Genomic DNA, 19,574 nt, shown 5'->3' on the forward strand with positions numbered 1-19,574 from the left:
TTTTTATTTAAAAATAATTTGAAAGAGTAGCTGTGAAACAGCTAACTCATCATATGCAAAGGAAGGGTTTGTTTAAAGAAATTCAGTCAGGATTCAGAATTAATCACAGTATAGAAACAGGGCTCATTACTAATGACCTTCCTATGGGCTCTGACAGTGGACTCATCCCTGCACTATTCCTGTTGGACCTCAGTGCAGCATTCAATACTGCTGACCACAATATCTTACTATATTTTACTCCTCCCTTCACTGCCAACCAGTTGTAGCAGTTCTACGTATTTATATAAACAAGCCTGCCAATCCTATGTTCCTACTTTTCTCAATTTCATATACCTATGAACTATAAACATTTAAATAAAAATAATTTATGTACGCTAAAGAACTCCTAATTTATAATGACTATGACAAGTCTTAATGCTCTACTGCAGTACAAACTTTTATAGTGACAAATGCTTTTTGTTCTAACTTTTGTTCTAACTATGACTCTGTCTTTGAGGCTGTGGCAGGCTAATGTCAGTGAATTCATTCACTTATTCACAATATCATAGAAAAGAAATTTCTGAAGAAGTGAACCAAGATCAGCAAAGATGGGTTATCAGCCCCTATATATATAAGCAAAGTTTTGTTTGTGACATTGCAGCAACTATTGTCGCAACTTATACTAATAGAGAACAACGCTGGGGCAAGTAGAGGGTAAAAACTACAAGTATAAAAAGTATGAAAGGATATAGGGTATGATTTTTAACCAGAAAAGAAAGCCATTCAAAACAAACAAACAAATAAAACATGTAAAGGAAACCATTATTGATTTTCCAGTAGCTTTTAGTAAATTCAAACTCAATAGCAAACGTTGGCAATAATTATGAAACTGAAAAATATAAATGAAAAATATGAGGTGTATTGTCTGAGGATGCAAAGAAAAAGAAAGTAAAGAAGAAAAGTAAAGCTGAACCTTGTATGGATAGTGCACAGCAACTAAAAAGGGTTCAAAGGAGATAAACACTTGGCATTGTTTTTACTAGGTCAGTAAGCTTGATACAAGAGAGCATTTTAAAACAAAGCGTCTTTTCAATGGCTGCATGGGGTGGATGCGTGTGTGGGGAGTTACCTATTGACACTTTAAGTGTTTAATCTGAAAACTGCAGCATCTCAAAGTTGGGAGTGTACATTACCTGTGAAGAACAAGTTTTCACTTTAGATCCATTTTTTCCCCCAGCAACAACACAAAGTCAATCAATATTTTGAATTGGAAGATAACACTTTAAACAACAGCAGGAGAGGCCCTCCATTCCCTTTATCTGCATTTTTCATATCCACACTTTCTTGAGAAATGGTGAACTAAGCATAAAGAGGGTCTACCTCCTTTGCTCCCCCAGGAACAAGCAGCAAACTTCAGTAGCGGTAGACCTCTATAAATATTCCAAGCAAGGCTGACCTGGTTACAGAATGCCCTTGGGAATGTGAATTAGCATCTGAATACAGACGCTGCTGTAGCCAGTTGAAGACAGGCCCGGCAGGAGTGGCAGTACTGCTGAGACTCCTTTCACAGCTCCCACACAGACCAGCCAGCACGCTCCAGAGCACGAGAATGATGAGCACATATCAGCTACAAGAGATGAAGGCGTAAAGCTAATGAGGGTGGGAGTAGGAGCGTGTGAGTGGGAGGAAATGTGGGGGGCATATAGATTGTGCATGCATCTATGCGTCCTTCTCCATAAGCACCACAAAATAATACAATTTTTTTAATTACAATTTGTGTGTATTTTTCAAAAAACTGTGAGGTAACATTTCAGGTGCCAAACACATCTGATAGTGTTTTAGATGACACCGGAAAGAGCAGGCGATTATATTTTTGTCTCGTTCTATTATGTGTTATAATATTTTATTAACACTTTTTACACAACTATATGATTGAAGTGCAGATTTTCCGCTTCCATTGAAAGGGTTTCACCAAGGCGCAGCAATAACTAGATGTTCAACAAAAATTGGACAAATGAACATAATGTTAAACACAAGGATTGTTTTAAAGACTTGACGACTGCCAAAAGTCTAGCACCCATGGACTGCACCAAATGCTGAGTTTCCTCCCTTTAGATGCATGCCTAGTTGGGTTAAAATCAGGTGAATGACTTGACCATAAAGCAATATCCCATTTCTTTGCCTTGAGAAACTCTTAGGTTACTTTTGCAGTATGCACTGGATCATTATCCATTTGCACTGTAAAGCTTTCTTCAATCGGCCTTGCAGTATGTGGCTAAATCTGAGCAAAGCCTTGTCCTCTTTACAATTGGTCCTGCTGCTTCTGTCAGCAGTCACATCTTCAATAAACACTAGTAACCTAATTCCACTGACAGTAATACATGCCAATGCTATAACATCACCACCACTATGTTTGAAAATGATGTGGAATGCTTCAGAATATTAGCTGTTTCTCTCCTTTACCATACTTCTCTCTTCCCATCATTCTAGTGCAAGTTCATCTTGGATTCTTCTGTCCAAATAAGTCTCTTTTATCTATTGTATCTTAACTTTTTAGATGTTTTTCTTAACCAAGGACAAAATTATGCAATTAACCACTTTAACCACTATCATCAATAGTATTGCAGGCCTTTTGATGATGGATTCCTACATTTTACCAGATTATTGATCTGACCACTCAGACAATTTACTATCTGTCTGATAGGTTTATTATTGTTTGGGGGTTTTTTTTTTGGGGGGGGGGGGGGGGGGGGGGGGTTTAGCCTAATGATGGCCTCCTTCACTGGCATGTCTTTGGACCTCATAGTAAAATTTCTGGTAAAAAGCTACAAAATACAAGTTAAACACTTGCAATCAACTCCTGATATTTTTTCTGCTTAATTTGTCATGGAATAATAATGGATCAGGGCTCGTCTTATATGAAAATACATGCTAAATGTCTGATTATTTTTGCTCCTAAACAGTTAACGTACTACTTTAGTTAAACATTTTGAACTAAAACTTTAGTCACATCTTGATTGGCTGATTTAAAACCACTGTGATGGTGCAAAGGGGCAAAATTTATAAAAAATGCCCCAAGCTTGTGGCATGGAAAAATATGCAGCCAAAAGAAAACGAGTGCAAAGAAAAATCTATTTCACATGTCTGTGTGGTTACCACTCTCTTACATTTCCACTACACATTTCAGTCTTTGATAGGTTGTCACAAAACAAACCTGAATAATGAAGCAAAACAGCACAAACACATAAACATCATAGAAGGTTTTAAAATTTCTGTACTTTTAGGTGACAGAAGGAGACATGTGGCCTGGTCAAAACACAGAGAGCTGCACCCTAAAAGATCTTTAAATATAGTAAACATACCTTGTGTGCCACAGACTGCTCCCAAACACGAGGGGGACAAATAATACCTCTAAAACACTTAAGTTGGCTTTATTAAACGTTAGATCTTTAGCTGGGAAAACATTTTCACTTAATGATTTAATCACTGAGCACAGCCTTGATTTTATGTTTTTAACTGAAACTTGGTTGGACCAAAGTAACAGTGGAGCTGTTCTCATCGAGACGACCCCTCCTAACTACAGTTTTATCAGTGAGGCCAGGGTGAGCAGGAGAGGAGGAGGGGTTGCTGTCTTATTTAATGAATCATTTCAATGTAAGCAGCTATCTCCTGGAAGTTTTCAGTCTTTTGAATATGTGGCTTTACAGCTGAGTTGTGTTTCTTAATGTTTACAGGCCTCCCAAATACTGCACAGACTTTTTTAATGATCTCAGTGAACTGCTGTCTGTGATCTGTGTTGATTTCGACTGTGTAATTATTGTTGGGGATTTTAACATCCATGTGGACAACTCTCAGGACAAAGGGTCTAAAGACCTGAGTAACACTCTGGGCAACTTTGGGCTGACTCAGCATGTAACAGAGGCCACACATAATAGAGGACACACTCTTGACCTACTGATCTCCAAGGGCCTGAGCATTTCAAAGGTTACTGTGTCTGATGTGGGCCTGTCTGATCATTACTGTGTTTTCTTTGAAAGTAAAATTTCAGCCCACACAAATATATCAACAGCAGTGATCACAAAACGGTGTATAACCGAATAGAGTAGTGAGATCTTTAACCATGTCTTCCCATTAACACCTGACTTATCCAGAGGTTCAGTCAATGAGCTTGTCAATAGCTTCAATGCTAAAATATTAAATGTAATGGACACTATTGCTCCCATTAGGTGAAGGTTATCTCTGGAAGGAAAAAGTCTCCATGGAGAAACTCCACACTGGTGAAAAATGAAAAAAGAGAGTGTAGGAAAGCTGAGCGCAGATGGAGAAAAACAAACCTAGATGTTCATTATGACAGCGGTCCCCAACCCCCGGGCCTCGGACCGGTACCGGTCCATGAGTCGTTTGGTACCGGGCCGCGAGAGTTGAGGCTCAGTTGTGAAATGTATAGTTTTCAGGGTTTTTATCGGTTTTCAGCGTTATTTTGTTATCGTTTTTATCGTTTACTCAGTTTTCCTGGGTCTTTTCACGTGTGTTATGAATACATTTTCTTTTTTTCGGTACTGGTACTAGTTTTATTTTGTTGTATTTATCCGCAACACCTTAAAGGCCGGTCCGTGAAAATATTGTCGGACATAAACCGGTCCGTGGCGCAAAAAAGGTTGGGGACCGCTGCATTATGACATCTATAAAGAGAAATTTCACAATTACAATTTACAACTGAGGAGTGCAAGGAGGTCCTACTTCTCTGACATCATCACTAAAAACAGTCATAATGCTCGGGTCTTATTTTCTACAGTTGACAGGCTAACAAACCCTCCTGTGTCAGTGGCAGCTGAACTTCATTCGACCATGGCCTGCAATGACTTTGCCAAATTCTTCACAGGAAAAATCCAAAAGATTAGACAAGCAATTGGTACATCAACAGCAGATTCAGGATATGTACTGTGTCCACCGAAAAACACTTTAAACACCATCAAACAGTTTCACCCTATTAACAGCAAAGACCTGGAGGACATCTTAGGTCAGCTGAACTCCTCCTCTTGCTGTTTAGGTGTCCTGCCAACAAGTTTTTTCAAAAAGGTCTCAAAGACTTTGGAGTCAGACCTGTTACAGATCGTCAACTTTTCTTTAATGTCAGGTGTGTATCCAGAACCACTAAAACTACTGTAATTAAATCTATACTGAAAAAGGACAATCTTGACAAGACACAAATGAACAACTACAGGCCGATCTCACATCTCCCATTTTTAAGTAAGATCATTGAAAAAGCAGTTTCTCAACAGCTCAATTACTTCTTAAAACAGAATAACTGCTATGATGCCTTCCAGTCAGGGTTTAGACAGAACCACAGCACTGAAACCGCTCTGACCAAAGTGTTTAATGACATATGTCTGAATACAGACAGTGGAAAAATGTCAGTCTTAGTTTTACTGGATCTCAGTGCAGCATTTGATACAGTTGACCACAACATATTACTCAAACGACTGGAGAACTGGGCAGGTCTTTCAGGAACTGTACTAAACTGGTTCAAAACATACTTAGAAAACACTTTGTATCAATAGGTAACTTCACATTTGAGCAGACAAGTATCACATGTGGAGTTCCCCAAGGTTCCATCTTGGGACCCATTCTGTTTAACATTTACATGCTCCCACTGGCACAGATTATAAAGAACAACAAAATAAACTATCATAGCTATGCAGATGACACACAAATAAATATCACAATGTCACCAGGAGACCGAGGCCCTGTACAGGCTCTTGGTAAATGCATTGAGGAAATTAATGACTTGTTGTGCCACAATTTTCTCCAGCTAAACAAAAACAAAACTGAAGTAATAGTCTTTGGTGCCAAAGAAAAACGATTACAGGTCACTAGAGAACTTCAATCTATACACCTAAAAACCACAAACCAGGCGAGAAATTTGGGTGTAGTGATGGATGCAGACCTAAACTTAGAAAAACACATTAAGACAATAACAAAGTCAGCTTACTATCACCTCAAGAATATTTCAAGGATAAAAGATCTGATGTCTCAACAGGACCTGGAAAAACTAGTCCATGCATTCATCTTTAGTAGGCTTGATTACTGTAACAGCATCTTTACAGGTCTACCTAAAAAAATCAGTCAGACAACTACAGCTCATTCAGAACTCTGCTGCTCGAGTCCTCACTAAGACCAAAAAAGTGGACCACATCAGTCCAGCTCTGAGGTCATTACACTGGCTGCCTGTCCGTCAGAGGATAGACTTTAAAGTTCTGATGCTGGTCTATAAAGTTCTGGATGGTTTAGGACCAAAATACATCAGTGACCTCCTGACCTAGTATGAACCTTCCAGATCCCTCAGGTCATCTGGATCCGGTTTTTTATCAGTTCCCAGAGTCAGAACCAGACACGGAGAAGCTGCATTCAGCTTTTATGCTCCATATATCTGGAACAAACTCCCAGAAAGCCTCAGATCAGCTGAAACACTCAGTTTATTTAAATCCAGGTTGAAGACTCACCTATTCTCAGCTGCATTTGAATAAAACACCAAATCCACACTTTTAAGCTTAAATTTCAAAACTTAAATGTTAACTACTGATTTTATCTACTGTTTTTTGTTTTTGTTTTTGTTTTTTTTATCAATTTGAAATCATGCTTTTTATTTGTTTTTGTTTTTAATGTCTCTGTAAAGCACTTTGAATCACCTTGTTGTTGAATTGTGCTATATAAATAAACTTGCCTTGCCTAGAACCAGGCCTCTAACTGATTTATCAAAGATGGAAAAAGAATCAAAAAGCCAGTGGAAAGTGAGGATAGTCTGTCACACTTGCCTAGAGCTCGCTATGCCTCACCTCACACCTATGAGATTCAGCAATAAGGAGTGACTCAGTAAGTCAGTCACTCAGTTCAAGTCTTAATTCTTTTTGCCTGGTAGCCATAAAAAGGCAATGTGTAAAACTAAAGCTGCAGAGTCATAGCCAGTAAATGTTTCATTAAGTTTGCATTGGCCTGTTATAAGATTACCTGTTTATGTTAGAAGTGATGTATAAAGCATAGACCCATATACTGTGCCAGGAGGGGAATCTCCGGTTAATCTATTTTAATTTGAACTGAATTTACATTTATGAACACATCTGTCACACAGCCAGCATTAAGGAGTAGCCTGTATTACTGAACTAAAATTGCCCGCCATCACTACAACCGTTACATATGTGGGTCAAAAGCTTTTTGATTTTAAGTAAGCATGGAAATTCCCTTATGTCTTATTTCACTACAACTGGAAGACTGTTCCATCAATGAATCTATCCAAATTTTAAGTGGGATGCCATAGACCTACAGAATTCTGAATAAATACTACTGTGGTGAATCAAAGGTATACAACAACAATACAATTACTGGTATAATGTATAATGGTTTTATTTATGATTTAAAATATTGTAGTGCATTTAATAGCTTCTCATTGGTTAAAAAAAAAAGAAAAGAAAAGAAAAAGAAGCAAATAAAAGCTTTATGTTTACACTTGTTTGAACTCTCTGCCACCACAATGTCATTAAATAGCAGTGCAGTCATGCTTTTTTTCAAATGATGGTATGTTTAGGAGGTCACCAACAGAATTCTATGTTCCTAAAAAGTCTGGTAATAAATAACAACCCACCAGAAATAAAATACTATCCCTTAAGCCACAGCTGTCTGCATGAGAATCCAGTGCTGTGCCATGGGAATTCAAAGTCATTGCCACCCATAACACTGCCATCCACCACCTAACAGATTCACTGCCTTCAGTTTTTCACCACAACATAAATAACCAATTCAAACACATTTGCCAAATGTATCAAAGTCTGAGGCTCATGCAAGAGTCGCATTATTACAATACCTAATTTCAAGTCAGGGGCTTGGTTGCACTGTGTAAATCATATACATGCATTTATTTACATTCACTGCAATTCAGGCTTCCACCAAAGACTTTCTTGATGTTTAAAAATAAGAATTCATGCTATTTTTGCTGTTCATTAACTGAAAACAAACGGGTATATTACTTCTTCCCATACTCCTTGTTGTTTCCCTCATTGTTTCCTGGGATTTGTTTTTTATCCATCCATTCACTTGCACTTATCCTTATCAGGATTCCGTGGGGACTGGAGCCCATCTCAGCTTTTATATTTTATAATTTATTTATTTTTTATATTTACCTTTTTTTTGTTGGTTATAACATTTGGTACTATAGCTGTAACCACATTTACAGTAACTTTGTTGCTGTATTCATTAATGCACAATCACCTGACACTTGACTGCTGTACTTGATGTTCACTTACTGTTTGCTTCTTTACTGACAAATTTTGGGGAGCACATAAATGTAGATTTTGTCTATTTTGTTAGTAATTCATACAACACATGTAAGACCTGCCATGTAAAAAAAAAGTGGAACAAAATTCAGATAACACTGTGACAAATGATAGGAAGAAAAGTATCATACCCCCTGCAAGGATCTGCTGCTCCAGTTCGGCCATCTGTTTCCTGTAGGCCCTCAGCGCTGCCTCCTTAAATGTGGGCCGAATACGTTTTTTAGGTGGAGCCTCTATTGGTTTTTCTTCTGGAAGATTTTTGTTTTCATCCTCTTGCTTTTGTTCAACTTTTTCTGCCACCTCTGCAACCTCTTCAGTTATTTCTGCCACCTCTTCCAGCTCCTCATCACCTTCTTCCATCTCCTCTGTCAGATCATTTCCCTCTGTCTCATCTGGTTCTTCTACATCTACATATTCTACCATGGCATCATATTCAGCAGTGTCCTCAGTCAGTTGGTTTTCATAATCCTCGCTGTACTCTTCATCATACTGCTCATCCAAACTACAATCATACTCCAGAACACATGTTTCTTTACTTGCTTCATTGTCACCTGGGGCTTCCAACTCTTGCGAAGCTTCCAAATCCTGAGAGGCATCAATGTCTGGAGTGGCTTCAATGTCTTCAGACACATCATAGTCCTGAGAAGTCTCACACTCCTGAACAGGTTCATCAGGCTCCTCTGTCTCAGAAGTATTAGTTCTGTTCTCCAGGTTAGCTAGCACTTGCTCCATTACTTCAACATAGTGGGTCTCACTGTCCACGGGTTGTTCCTCGGCTTCTGTTTTATCCTCCTCTGCTTTAAGGAAGACGGGCTCTTTCTGGATATCTGAGTCAACTGTAGTACTAGAATTATTGGTGGTGGAACCAGATAGTGTGCGGAATCGCCCCATAAATGAAGACGAGGTGTTTGAGGTCTCCTCAGGTGGCGCAGCAGGGGTAGTTTGAGACCCAGATTTCCATACAACCTCAAGAGCTGACTTAGCTCTCTGTAAGGTAGAACCAAAGCCAAATCCAAAGGACTTTTCACTGAGATCTATGCTGAGCCTACTGCTCCAAGACTTGGGAACTTCCTCAACCTTCTCTGTTCGAATCTCACTCTGGCTACGGTACATAGATGAAGACTTACTCTGGGGCTGGTGAAAGCTATGATTAACATCCAGTTCGGGGAATTTTTCTTTAGGAATTGTTTTGGGGATATCTTTAGAGACTTCTTTAGAGGCTACTATTGGTGCTACTTTAGGAGCTTCTCCTGGGGCTGGTTTAGGGGTTTCTTTGGGGGTCACTTTAGGGCTCTCTTTTGGGACTACTTTTGGGGACTCTTTAGCTGGAGTCCCCAAAATTTCTTTAGTTGGTATTTTAGCAGTTTCCTTAGGTGCTACTTTATGCACCTCTTTGGGGGCCTCTTTTGGGGAAGGTTTTGAAGCTTCTTTGGTAACTTCTTTAGGAGTAATTTTCAGACCTTCTTTAGGTACAACTTGTGGAAGTTCTTTAGCAATAACTTTAGGGGATTCCTTAGGAGATTCCTTAGGGGACTCTTTAGGAGTCGAGACAGGGGTCAAGACAGGGGTGTCGATTGGGGTTATTTTAGGGCTCTCTTTAGGGGACTCTTTAGGACTTTCTTTAGGAGTCAACATGGGGCTATCTTTCGTGGTCACTTTAGAAGTGACTTTAACAATCTCACTAGGACGTGCCTGAGATGCCACTTTAGATACCTCTTTGACTGTGGGCTTTGTTGTGTCTTTAGGAGTGAGTTTAGGACTGTCTTTAGAGATAGCTTGAGAGGATTCCTTAGCTGCTGTCTTTGAAATCTCTTTAGGCAACTCTTTAGGAGCTGCTTTAGAGGTCACTTTAGGTAAAACCTTAGCAGATACCTTAGGACTTTCCTTTAGCAATATTTTTGAGTTGTCCTCTTTTGTAGCCACTTTAGTTTGTTTATGTGTCACTTTAGCAGTGGCTTTAGGGGAATCTTTGGGGGAAGATGCTACTTTCGTGCTTTCTTTTGAAATAATCTTACATGGTTCCTTAGATTGACGAGCAGATGACTTGACATACTCACGTTCCGTGATAGGAGGAATAATGTGGGTCGTTATTGGTGGTAGGGAAGATTCCCTGTCAAGCATCATAAATTCCTCATCTCCTTCAAACTGTAAATCAACTTCCTGACATTTAGTGATGTTCTCTGGAAAACCAGGAATTGTTGATGGGTCAAATGGACTGCTAACCTCTATGGAGGCTTCTAAGCCAGAGTCAGCACCCTGCTCCAAATGATGCCAGTCTTTCCACGGTGATAGATCACCTTGCAGAGAAAGCTGAGAGCCACTGTAGTGACTTCTATCCCTTGACATACAGACAAGTCCATTGCTAACTCCGCTGTCAATAGTTTCCGTAGTCTCGACCTCATTATGTTCATAAGCTTGATTATCGTGGCTAAGAGCGTGACTGGGGCTAGCATACCAGGAAGAAGCCATGTCTTCCTGTTTCCTTTGCCACAGTTCCTGATCTGAGGAGGACAGCAGGGAGCAGCCATTTGCCCGTGTAAAGTACTGACTCTCTGAAAAGTCTTCTGAGTATGACTGGCAAAGTTTTGAGCAGTCAGACTCAGAGCGGCTGAGTTTTGGAGTGGAGTAGTCACTCTGGGAAAGCCAACCAGGGGTCAGATCAGAATAGTAAGCCTTTGCATGCTTTTCTGGATCATAGTAAGGGTCATCAGCATAGTGAACTGTGCCTGAGTAGCCAGCCTCATCTCCTGACCGGGTATGATCATGGGACCGCCTCTTCTCTGATTTGCTCTTGTGAACAGGCTTTGAAATCACCATTGCATATTTATTTCTGCTTAATTCATCCAGTTCTTTGTCACTGTCCATTGAGTCCCAGTCATCACTCTCCACGACTTTATCCTTTCCTGAGATCTTTATATCCATGCTTTCATAAGTTTGAGAGGATGACAGTTTATCTTTTCTCTCTTTTCCATCATGAGTTAAGCTATCAGTAGACACGGTAATGCCAGTTCCCTTAAGTTTATAGCACTTTTTTAAGACTACATCTCTATCTTGGGGTGTTGCAAAAATAACAATAATAGGGCGGGGTTTAGCATTAGAACATTCTCTTTGTTGCCCTAATCTATGAGCGAGTTCAATTTTAATTGTTTTATGAGGGTCAACAAAACCCATTTTGTCTTTTATTATTTTATAAATTAGACTCTCTGTTTTCTCTGACTTTTCTTCAGGAACATTGAGGAATCGCAAGGTGGAATTATTGGCCTGGTGACTAATTTGTTTTATGTAGTCATGGATATCGCGAGTTTCCCTTCTTGACTGGACAAATCCAGAGCGAAGCTGTTCAATCTCACTCTGAACTACTTCCACACTGCTGGAGATCTCATCAATTGAACTTTTAAGGGCATTGACATGGCCACGAAGCTCAGATAGTTCTGTCTCTATCTGGCTGATCCCCTGTAGCTCCTTAAAGATCATTTCCATTACATCCTGTGTTTGACTGATGCAACCTGTTGAGGATGAGCCAGGCTCAAGGGTTGAGCTCTTTTGTTGCCGTCCAGCACGGTCCAAGGATTTGCTCCGAATGCCTAGAGTTTTCCTCCAATTGCTCACCTCGGAGTCTGAGGAGACACATTCCTGGCTCTTTTTCCATTTTCTTAACTTGCGTAGAGCTCCCAACCTAAGTGTGTGTAGACTGGAGCGCTCCCCTCTTTCACCTTCAGAGCTACCATCCGAGGGAGCCAAACTGATGAGGCTCTTCCTGTTTCGTCTTACTGGCATAGTGTGCGATTTATGCTCATCCAGTCTCCGGATGGGTTTTGTGTCACTCAAGGAGTCAGAGTAACTACTGTCAATCGAAAGAACCTCGGGAAAGATGCTTTCATTATTATTCAAAAAAAGAGAACTTTTTGGGAGTCCATTTGCTATAGCTACACGATAACTGAAAGTGGGTGACAGAGATGAACAGTCGTTTTTTCCGTCGTCTTCCTCGAGCGAAATGTTACGTGCTGAAGAGCATTTGGAAATCTTTTTAACGGTAGTCTTCAGTGTGGTAGAGAGAGTTAGATTGTGTACTTGCAAATCAGTGGTCAATTTAGGCTCTTTATTTTCACTTCTCTCTTTCTTCTTTATTGGTTTTGCCAATTTCTTTGTAAACATTCCTTTGCAAATCTTTTCAATGTAGGCTGATATAGTTTTGATTAGGGCAGAAACCATGGATGGCAATCCTGTGGACTTTTTTTTATCATCTAATGAAAGGAGAAGTTGGCTGGGAATACAGCGTCAGTGAGCCAAGCACAATCAACCTGTGCTTGACAGTAGGAGCCCAGCTCACAATCACTAAAACCACAGCCCATGCAGAGAGTCACTAATACTTTTGAATCCAGTGGCCTTCCTCCAGAAAAGGACCATCTCTCTGTAAGACAAAGAAAGAATATTTGTTTTACAATTGGGTCGCAAATTCCTAAGATATACATAAATACAGCAGAACCCTACTTTTTTTTTTTTTATCTTTTGATCTTTAACATTTGTAAAGCCAAATTTTCTCCTCTGAACTGTCTTCATTCACCAATTAAATAACTGCTTAAGTAAACACTAAAACAAAGGACAATTTGCGTCTATATTTAAATTTCTGCATTAACAACAACTAACTTTAAACACATTGTTTTGCTGATAATTCAACAGAGCACCTAGTCACCCATTCTATATGGATGTCACCTTAAATCACAAACTAGACTTCCTGACAAATCAAATGAGAAAGAGACAGGGAGCACCAAAATAAATTGTATTTCAAAAAAAAAAATCATACTTAAACTATCCATGACAAATAATTTAAAAATCTTTTATCTTGTGAAATGGCTAAAATTTGATGAGAACACAAATTTCCTTAATTTAATTGGAATGGTCTGATACATGAGTTAACTATATGGAAGTAGTACTACTGGAAGGTAGGTGAAGTGAATAACAATGATCATCCTATTATAATGTAACATTATAACATTCCTGGGAAACAGTTGGTGTTTACATTTATGTAAATGTTACGTCACCTTCCCCAGCATGACAAACCACCCAGCCACACTGAAGAAACTGCTTAGGAATGGCTCAAGGACTGCACAAAGTGGACAGCTCATTCAATTCCCATTAAAGAAAGCAACAGTACAAGTTCAAAGATCTGTTTCCAACATCCAGACACCACAGAACACCCCCAGGACTTGTGTTCACGTTGTGATGGATCAGAGATGTTTTGACCAAATGAGGGAGGCGTACTCAAGTGATATTAAAATGTACTGGCTTATAAACAGTCATTTTAGGCTCATGGAAAAAGAGGCCCCTTGAATCATGCTTGATAGCGTTAAACCTTCAATTGCTTGGAGTGGGTATGAGAGGTATGTATTTTCCATATAGCGAAGCTGGTCAACTGATTCAAAAGAGAGATGTTTGTTGTGCTGAGGACCTGACAGCTGCTACACATTAGTTCTGGGGTTTAGAGCTTGATGTGTCTACAGTCTCATGACCACAGAGACATGCTCACTTTAAATGAGCTGTGAAACACAGCATCTCAGTTAGCTTTTACTGCTTGCCTCAGAAGAAAGATCAGACATTAGCAAATAGAACTGAAATGTGATGCCAGCATGTACATTTTTCTGCTACTACTGTATAAAGTAAGGAGTCCAGCAGTTTGGCTCTTTGTCTATACATAATTCTGAAAATGTCTTGCAGTGGAACCAGTCTTAATAGGTCACCAGATACTCAATTAACTAGTTAATTAAAAAAAAAAAGTATGATATCATTGAAATGATGATTTATCTTTCAAAAATTGTCCTGATGTATTCGCAAATCATTAAGCTTTTAAAAAAATCTTTACCAACTGTCAAAACTCTTACAGGTATGGAATGGCAAAATGTTAAGGTAAAAAAGAACTACAATATACTGGTATACTGGGAGGTTCATGACTCAGCTCTTTTAAAATGGCATACAGCCAAGAGCAGCCTTTTGAAACCAATGGTTCATGACCTAAAACTGTCCCCAACAAATGAATCACAGCAGATAATGATTTAATATGTTCCGAGATTGCCTGAAATACTTTCATGATCAGTGATCTTCTGAATTTTAAACTTATAACTGTATGATAAGAGGGGCAATTGAGTTGTGAACAAAGCAAAGTCTCACACAGTCTTAAAGAAAATTGTGAATGAAAGTGAATTTCCAACATGTCTCTAAATGAATGAAAGTGAATGAGTGCACCGCAGTGCAAGATCTTGCAACACTAGCAAGATCAAGTGCTGATGATGGTGCTAAGTTTCCAATCTGGTGCCATTAAACTACTGAATAAGACCAACATAACAAGAGCTTGTTATTCAAAAAGTGCATTTCTATATTTCAAAGTGCACAGAAAAATAGGTGGCTCATTTACACATTCTTGAAGAAGGGTCTGAGTTACAGACACTCCTTCTCTCCTATTTAATTGCCTCCTAAATGTAGAGAATATTGGATAGCCCAAACAAAGGTTCAGTAAACCTGAGAAACCACTGTACTTTACTAATGCATATGTTTCAGCCAGACAAAAATTAACACTTAAAACTAACTAGGACAGGGAAAATAATATTATACTGTCACATGCGGTGGTAGAATATTACTGGAAAGCATGTTTTTTTCTTATTGAGTGAATTATTTCAAATCAGGACGCAGAGATACATCCCCAAATGATTACAAATTACTTTTTATAAATAAATATGTTTATTTTTTACACACTTGAATAGCACAATATAATGAGCAAAATTAAATGTTTGCATGAAAGAAGAGTAAGATGGAAATGATGAGTGGAATGTGAGGAAATAAAAGGAAGGGAATGTGCTGAATGATTGAATTAGACATTTGCATGCCAGAAGCTACAATATAAGAATTATATTTTTGATTATGAAAAAATTGGAGGATTATGATCTATAGTGATAAAAACTGCAAACGTGTCTTTCTCAGAGCAAATAATTCCTTAGAATTAACACTGGCATCAAACCTTTCAGTTTCCTTTGATGTTATGTATAGCTGACATACAGTTTTTTTGGCTTTTTTTTTCTTTTCTTTTTTTTGATTGGCACAAAGGTTTTTGAGGATCTGAAGCAGGATTAGATTTTTTTTATGGTTGTTGAGATAAAGCAGTTCTTGCACATCTCTTATGTTACCCCAATGAGTCACCAGCCCTGGGTCTTCTAAAGATTTCACTGTAATTCATTCTGATCAAACAAACTTTTGCTGAATTTGTCAAAGACGTGCAGGCGATACACACCTAGCAGGGAAGGCTGTCCCTGCACAGGCAGGACTGCAGATACGGGGTGCTAATAAGTGCAGATATTTTACTGTGCTGTTGTCAGTGTTAGACAGAGACAAATTTCAAGCTATCCAGACATAGTACAGCTATAGTCCATAGTCCATTTCCATAGTACAGCTAAAAAAATTCTACTTTTGAAGTACTTTTCATTGCTACTCAAACATAGATTATGCTTCAAGGAGGAAGGTTTTGCATAGCATATAAAAAGCGACCTTTTCAGTCGTTAAACTGAAAACTGTCGAACAGACAGCCTAATTTCTAAATCACATCACAAAAATGTTTTTGTGTAAGCTTTCTGAATGATTCAACCATAATAATACATTATCACGCAACCATCTACACAAAACATACCTAAAAATGACTGCTGGTTAACTTAAACCAATTACCTCAATGCATTCGTGATGCACATTTTTGTAATGCACTTAATGAACCAAATTGAGCTGCAGCCACAATCCTGGATGAAATATGGCATCTAGGATATGTTACGGTTTACTGTAGCAAACACTGGACCATCACTTACATAAAGCACTGTACTGCAGTGTGGCTGCACTTGGTCTGGACACTTCACACTAAAAGAATACTAGTGTTTAATGAGTGTTGATCACCAATTAGGGAGCTGCCTTTGTGTAAACAGAGCCAACATCCTGACATGTGCATGTTAAGGTTTGACAAATGAAGCATTCGCCCTTTTCCAGAGCTAGACTTGATGTGCAAATAACTTGCTAATGCCCACGAGGTATCGCTTGTATCGTCCCATTAGAGCGTAATGATGCAAGAATAAAGAAAAAAAAAAGGATGAGAGACAACTAAATTACCTCATCCTACTTACGCGTGTTCCACTAATTTCAATTCTTTAAGCAGACTCATATTGTGTCTGTTTAACCAGGTTTTTACATATTCAAATACTGTACTATAATTTATTTGTCTCTACATTTTGGACCTCAAGCTTAACCTATTCTTCTGCATTAAATCTATGCACAGTCTACAATGTAACACTGAAACACTAGTTGGTCGCTGAGTTTCTCTATTCGAGTTGATCAAATCAATTTGAAAAACGGAAGTTAAAACATAAGGAGCCGTAAATTTGTACGAAGCTACAATGATCCCCAATGGGTCAATCACAGTCATTGCAGGCTGTGTTAATGTGACATATGGTCACATTTCTAGCGAAGTGCACGTCAGGTTGCACGATAGGGTTTCAATAAGTTATGATGTCATGACGTACCTTTGGTGTAGCGTTAAGACAGATGTATAAATCCCCCTTTAGTCTCATTTTTGAATAGGGATGGGAATCAAGAAGTTCAATTCCTTGGAATTGCTGGTCTGCTTGGAATTGTTGATCTGCTTGCCTATTTCAGTTTGTGTACTGGAATTGTTATATCATTACATAACGTAACATAGTCTTGTTTTATATAACTGAAACGTTTGATACAATTATTTTTGTTTTGTCTGTCTTTAAAAAGTGGGTCATATAATTATCAAATATAGTTCTCGACCCTTGAGCGAGGCACTGAGACTCAAACTACTCCAATGGAGTGTCTTTTTCATCAACTACTTCAGCATATTTTAAAAATAACTAATTTCTTAATGAACTTGCTTAGTCAGAGATCACTAGCTCCTGTAACAAACAAAATTGGGGTATTCCCATAGTCCAGACTTACAGCCCCTCCCATTTGTGAGTCAGACTAGAGAAACCTCCAGAGAAAGGGGAGTACCTCAGCCACACCCACTCCCTATGCTCTGAGGCATTCCTACCCCAAGCCCAGCATTACTATCCAGGGACCTATTTCCCCCATTTTTCCAAATGCATTTGATCAGCAGAGCACTCTAAAACACTCCATTTCTCACAGTCTGTACAATCTCTGCCACTCTCTTTTAATAAAAGTGAGTGCCAGTTAGAGGCATGCTAACCTATTTCTCACAATAGTACAACTGCTCCTCTTCTGATGTAAACTCGGCTATACCAATTTAAGGTTATTATGCTGCAACCAATTACTACTACACACTGGTGTGTTGTTTAGTCCCTTAAGCTTTTGGTTGACACTGAGGGATATTTTGTGCAAACCTTCAGAATGGGCTCCACATAAATGAGAGATGCTCATGTGTTACGTCATGTCTTCAGACTCATGATTATGGATTATGGTTGAGTGTGGATTAGTGCACATGTGGATGTGTACATCCCTGTGCGCATATGTGTGCAGCCATGTATGTACACACACACGTGTGCCATGCATGCCTCTGTGCATGATTGCTTTCAAGCACACATTTGCTGCTATGTGAGTAGAGCGAAGTACACTAGTGGGGGGGCTGAGCGTGTGAGGGTGTGTGCATCCTCAAATCATTTTGCCCTCACGCCCATCCTCAGCTACATTCCGCCTCCTTTCTTCTAACCTGTGTAGTCTATTTCCCAACAGTGAAATATCTGCCCGCAGCCCTAGGAAACCAGCCAACATCACAACAGATTGTCTCCACTCATAAATCAAAATATTATCATTTCTTTGGCTGGCATGACGGGATCCAGTCTCATCGCGTTTGCTCAGTGTGAAACAACAGCATTGCTCACATGCGTTCCTGTTGTGCAGAACAACATGGGGAAAGGTGAGAATGAGAGCAATGGGACGTTTGTAGAATCGACATTGTTTGAATCAGAAACAACAATACGATTGACAGTATCATCAACACCTTGCATTTTATTTTTTTTCCACCTATTTACATCAAGATGATGCCATCTATTCGCATAATTTTCAAATAACGTTTCATCAGTCCACTGACAGGGCCACTGAGGGAGGGGAGGCAAGCAACAAGAAGATCCAGGATGAAGTCAAACAGTCAAGATTCCCACGCCATGCAAACACGTCTCGAGCGCCTGACAGGGCTTCGCCGCTGTACATACCTGGTTGTGTCAAATCCCCGTGTAGGACGCCAGCGATAGTGTGCAAAACGAGCCGTGTGGAGCCGATTCCCCAGTTTCAGCGAATGGTCGGAGCGAGGAGAGAGCAGCGATGCTGGGGAGGGGAGGGAGGGAGAAGAGAGAGTGGCTCGGTGCGCAGCTGCCTGCTAATACCAGAGCTCACAGCATCTCTCTGCGTCCGTCAGACACCACAGCCCAGAGTCGCGCCTCCGTGAAGAAACGTGCACACACCTCTGCTCCATGCCACCGACTGTACCCCCTCTTTCGCTCCTTCGTCGTGGGTTTTATTTGTTCCAGGAATGACACACAAGCGCGCACGCGCGCTCACACAACCACACACAAGATCGTGCCCGTAGCCTGTTTCACTGCACGGGGTGTCTAGTCCAAAATGGGATGCAGGCGGGTGGCGGTGACGCTGATGGGGAGACAGACAGCGCTGCTGCTGTTGCTCCTGGCTGCCGAGACTGAAGCTCTACTCCCCGGCTGGAGAATACCCATCCCTCCCTTATACAAAACTCTCTCTCTCTCTTTTACTCACTCCCTCTCTCTCTCTTTGTGTGTGCGTGTTTGTGCTCACTGAGCCCGGTTGAGAGAATTGAGCCGACATTCAGACACACGGACGCAAGATACCCCCAAACACACACTCAGGCTTACGAGAGATGCCTTGAGTGTGATGGAAGGAAGGAAGGAAGGAAGGAAGGAAGGAAGAACAAGGGGGGGGGGGGGGGGGGGGGTAGAGCCCCGGTGTGTGTGATTCGTGGTTGCTATTTGCCTGATGATATGATCACTGGACATGCTGAACAAGAAACATCAGAATGATGTAATATCATAATGAACCAGGAGCAACACAGACACACAGTGGGACCCATGTTATTGTAGGCTACGGGAGTACTGCTTTAATTCTTCGTCAAGATCCGCGCGAATGTGTGGTGCGCGCGAGCTCTTCTGTGTTTGTGCACGGCTTTATGGGCATGCCTGAGGGGCACTAAGAGCGCACTTTCATCTCTTCCTTTCACACACACACGTTTATGGTCAG

General features: G+C 40.0%; 1 protein-coding gene across 3 annotated transcripts in view; it reads right to left on the reverse strand.

The window, feature by feature from the left end:
• Positions 1 to 19,028, reverse strand: part of unc13c (unc-13 homolog C (C. elegans)) — a 112,545-nt gene extending 93,517 nt beyond the window's left edge. For all 3 annotated transcript variants that reach the window (XM_086270444.1, XM_086270487.1, XM_086270537.1), the window contains exons 1-2: positions 18,521 to 19,028; positions 8,438 to 12,717 (exon numbers count right to left, since the gene is read on the reverse strand). In XM_086270444.1, coding sequence (XP_086126570.1) covers positions 8,438 to 12,518 — 4,081 coding nt within the window. In that variant the 5' untranslated portion in view covers positions 12,519 to 12,717; positions 18,521 to 19,028. The remainder of the gene's footprint in view (positions 1 to 8,437; positions 12,718 to 18,520) is intronic.
• Positions 19,029 to 19,574: the final 546 nt, after the last annotated feature.

This window comes from Aulonocara sp. 'chitande type north' Nkhata Bay, linkage group LG1, assembly GCF_057382095.1.
Source record: "Aulonocara sp. 'chitande type north' Nkhata Bay isolate Kocher_YH1m ecotype deep benthic linkage group LG1, A_spYH_male_GT1.1, whole genome shotgun sequence".
Classification (NCBI taxonomy): Eukaryota; Metazoa; Chordata; class Actinopteri; order Cichliformes; family Cichlidae; genus Aulonocara; species Aulonocara sp. 'chitande type north' Nkhata Bay.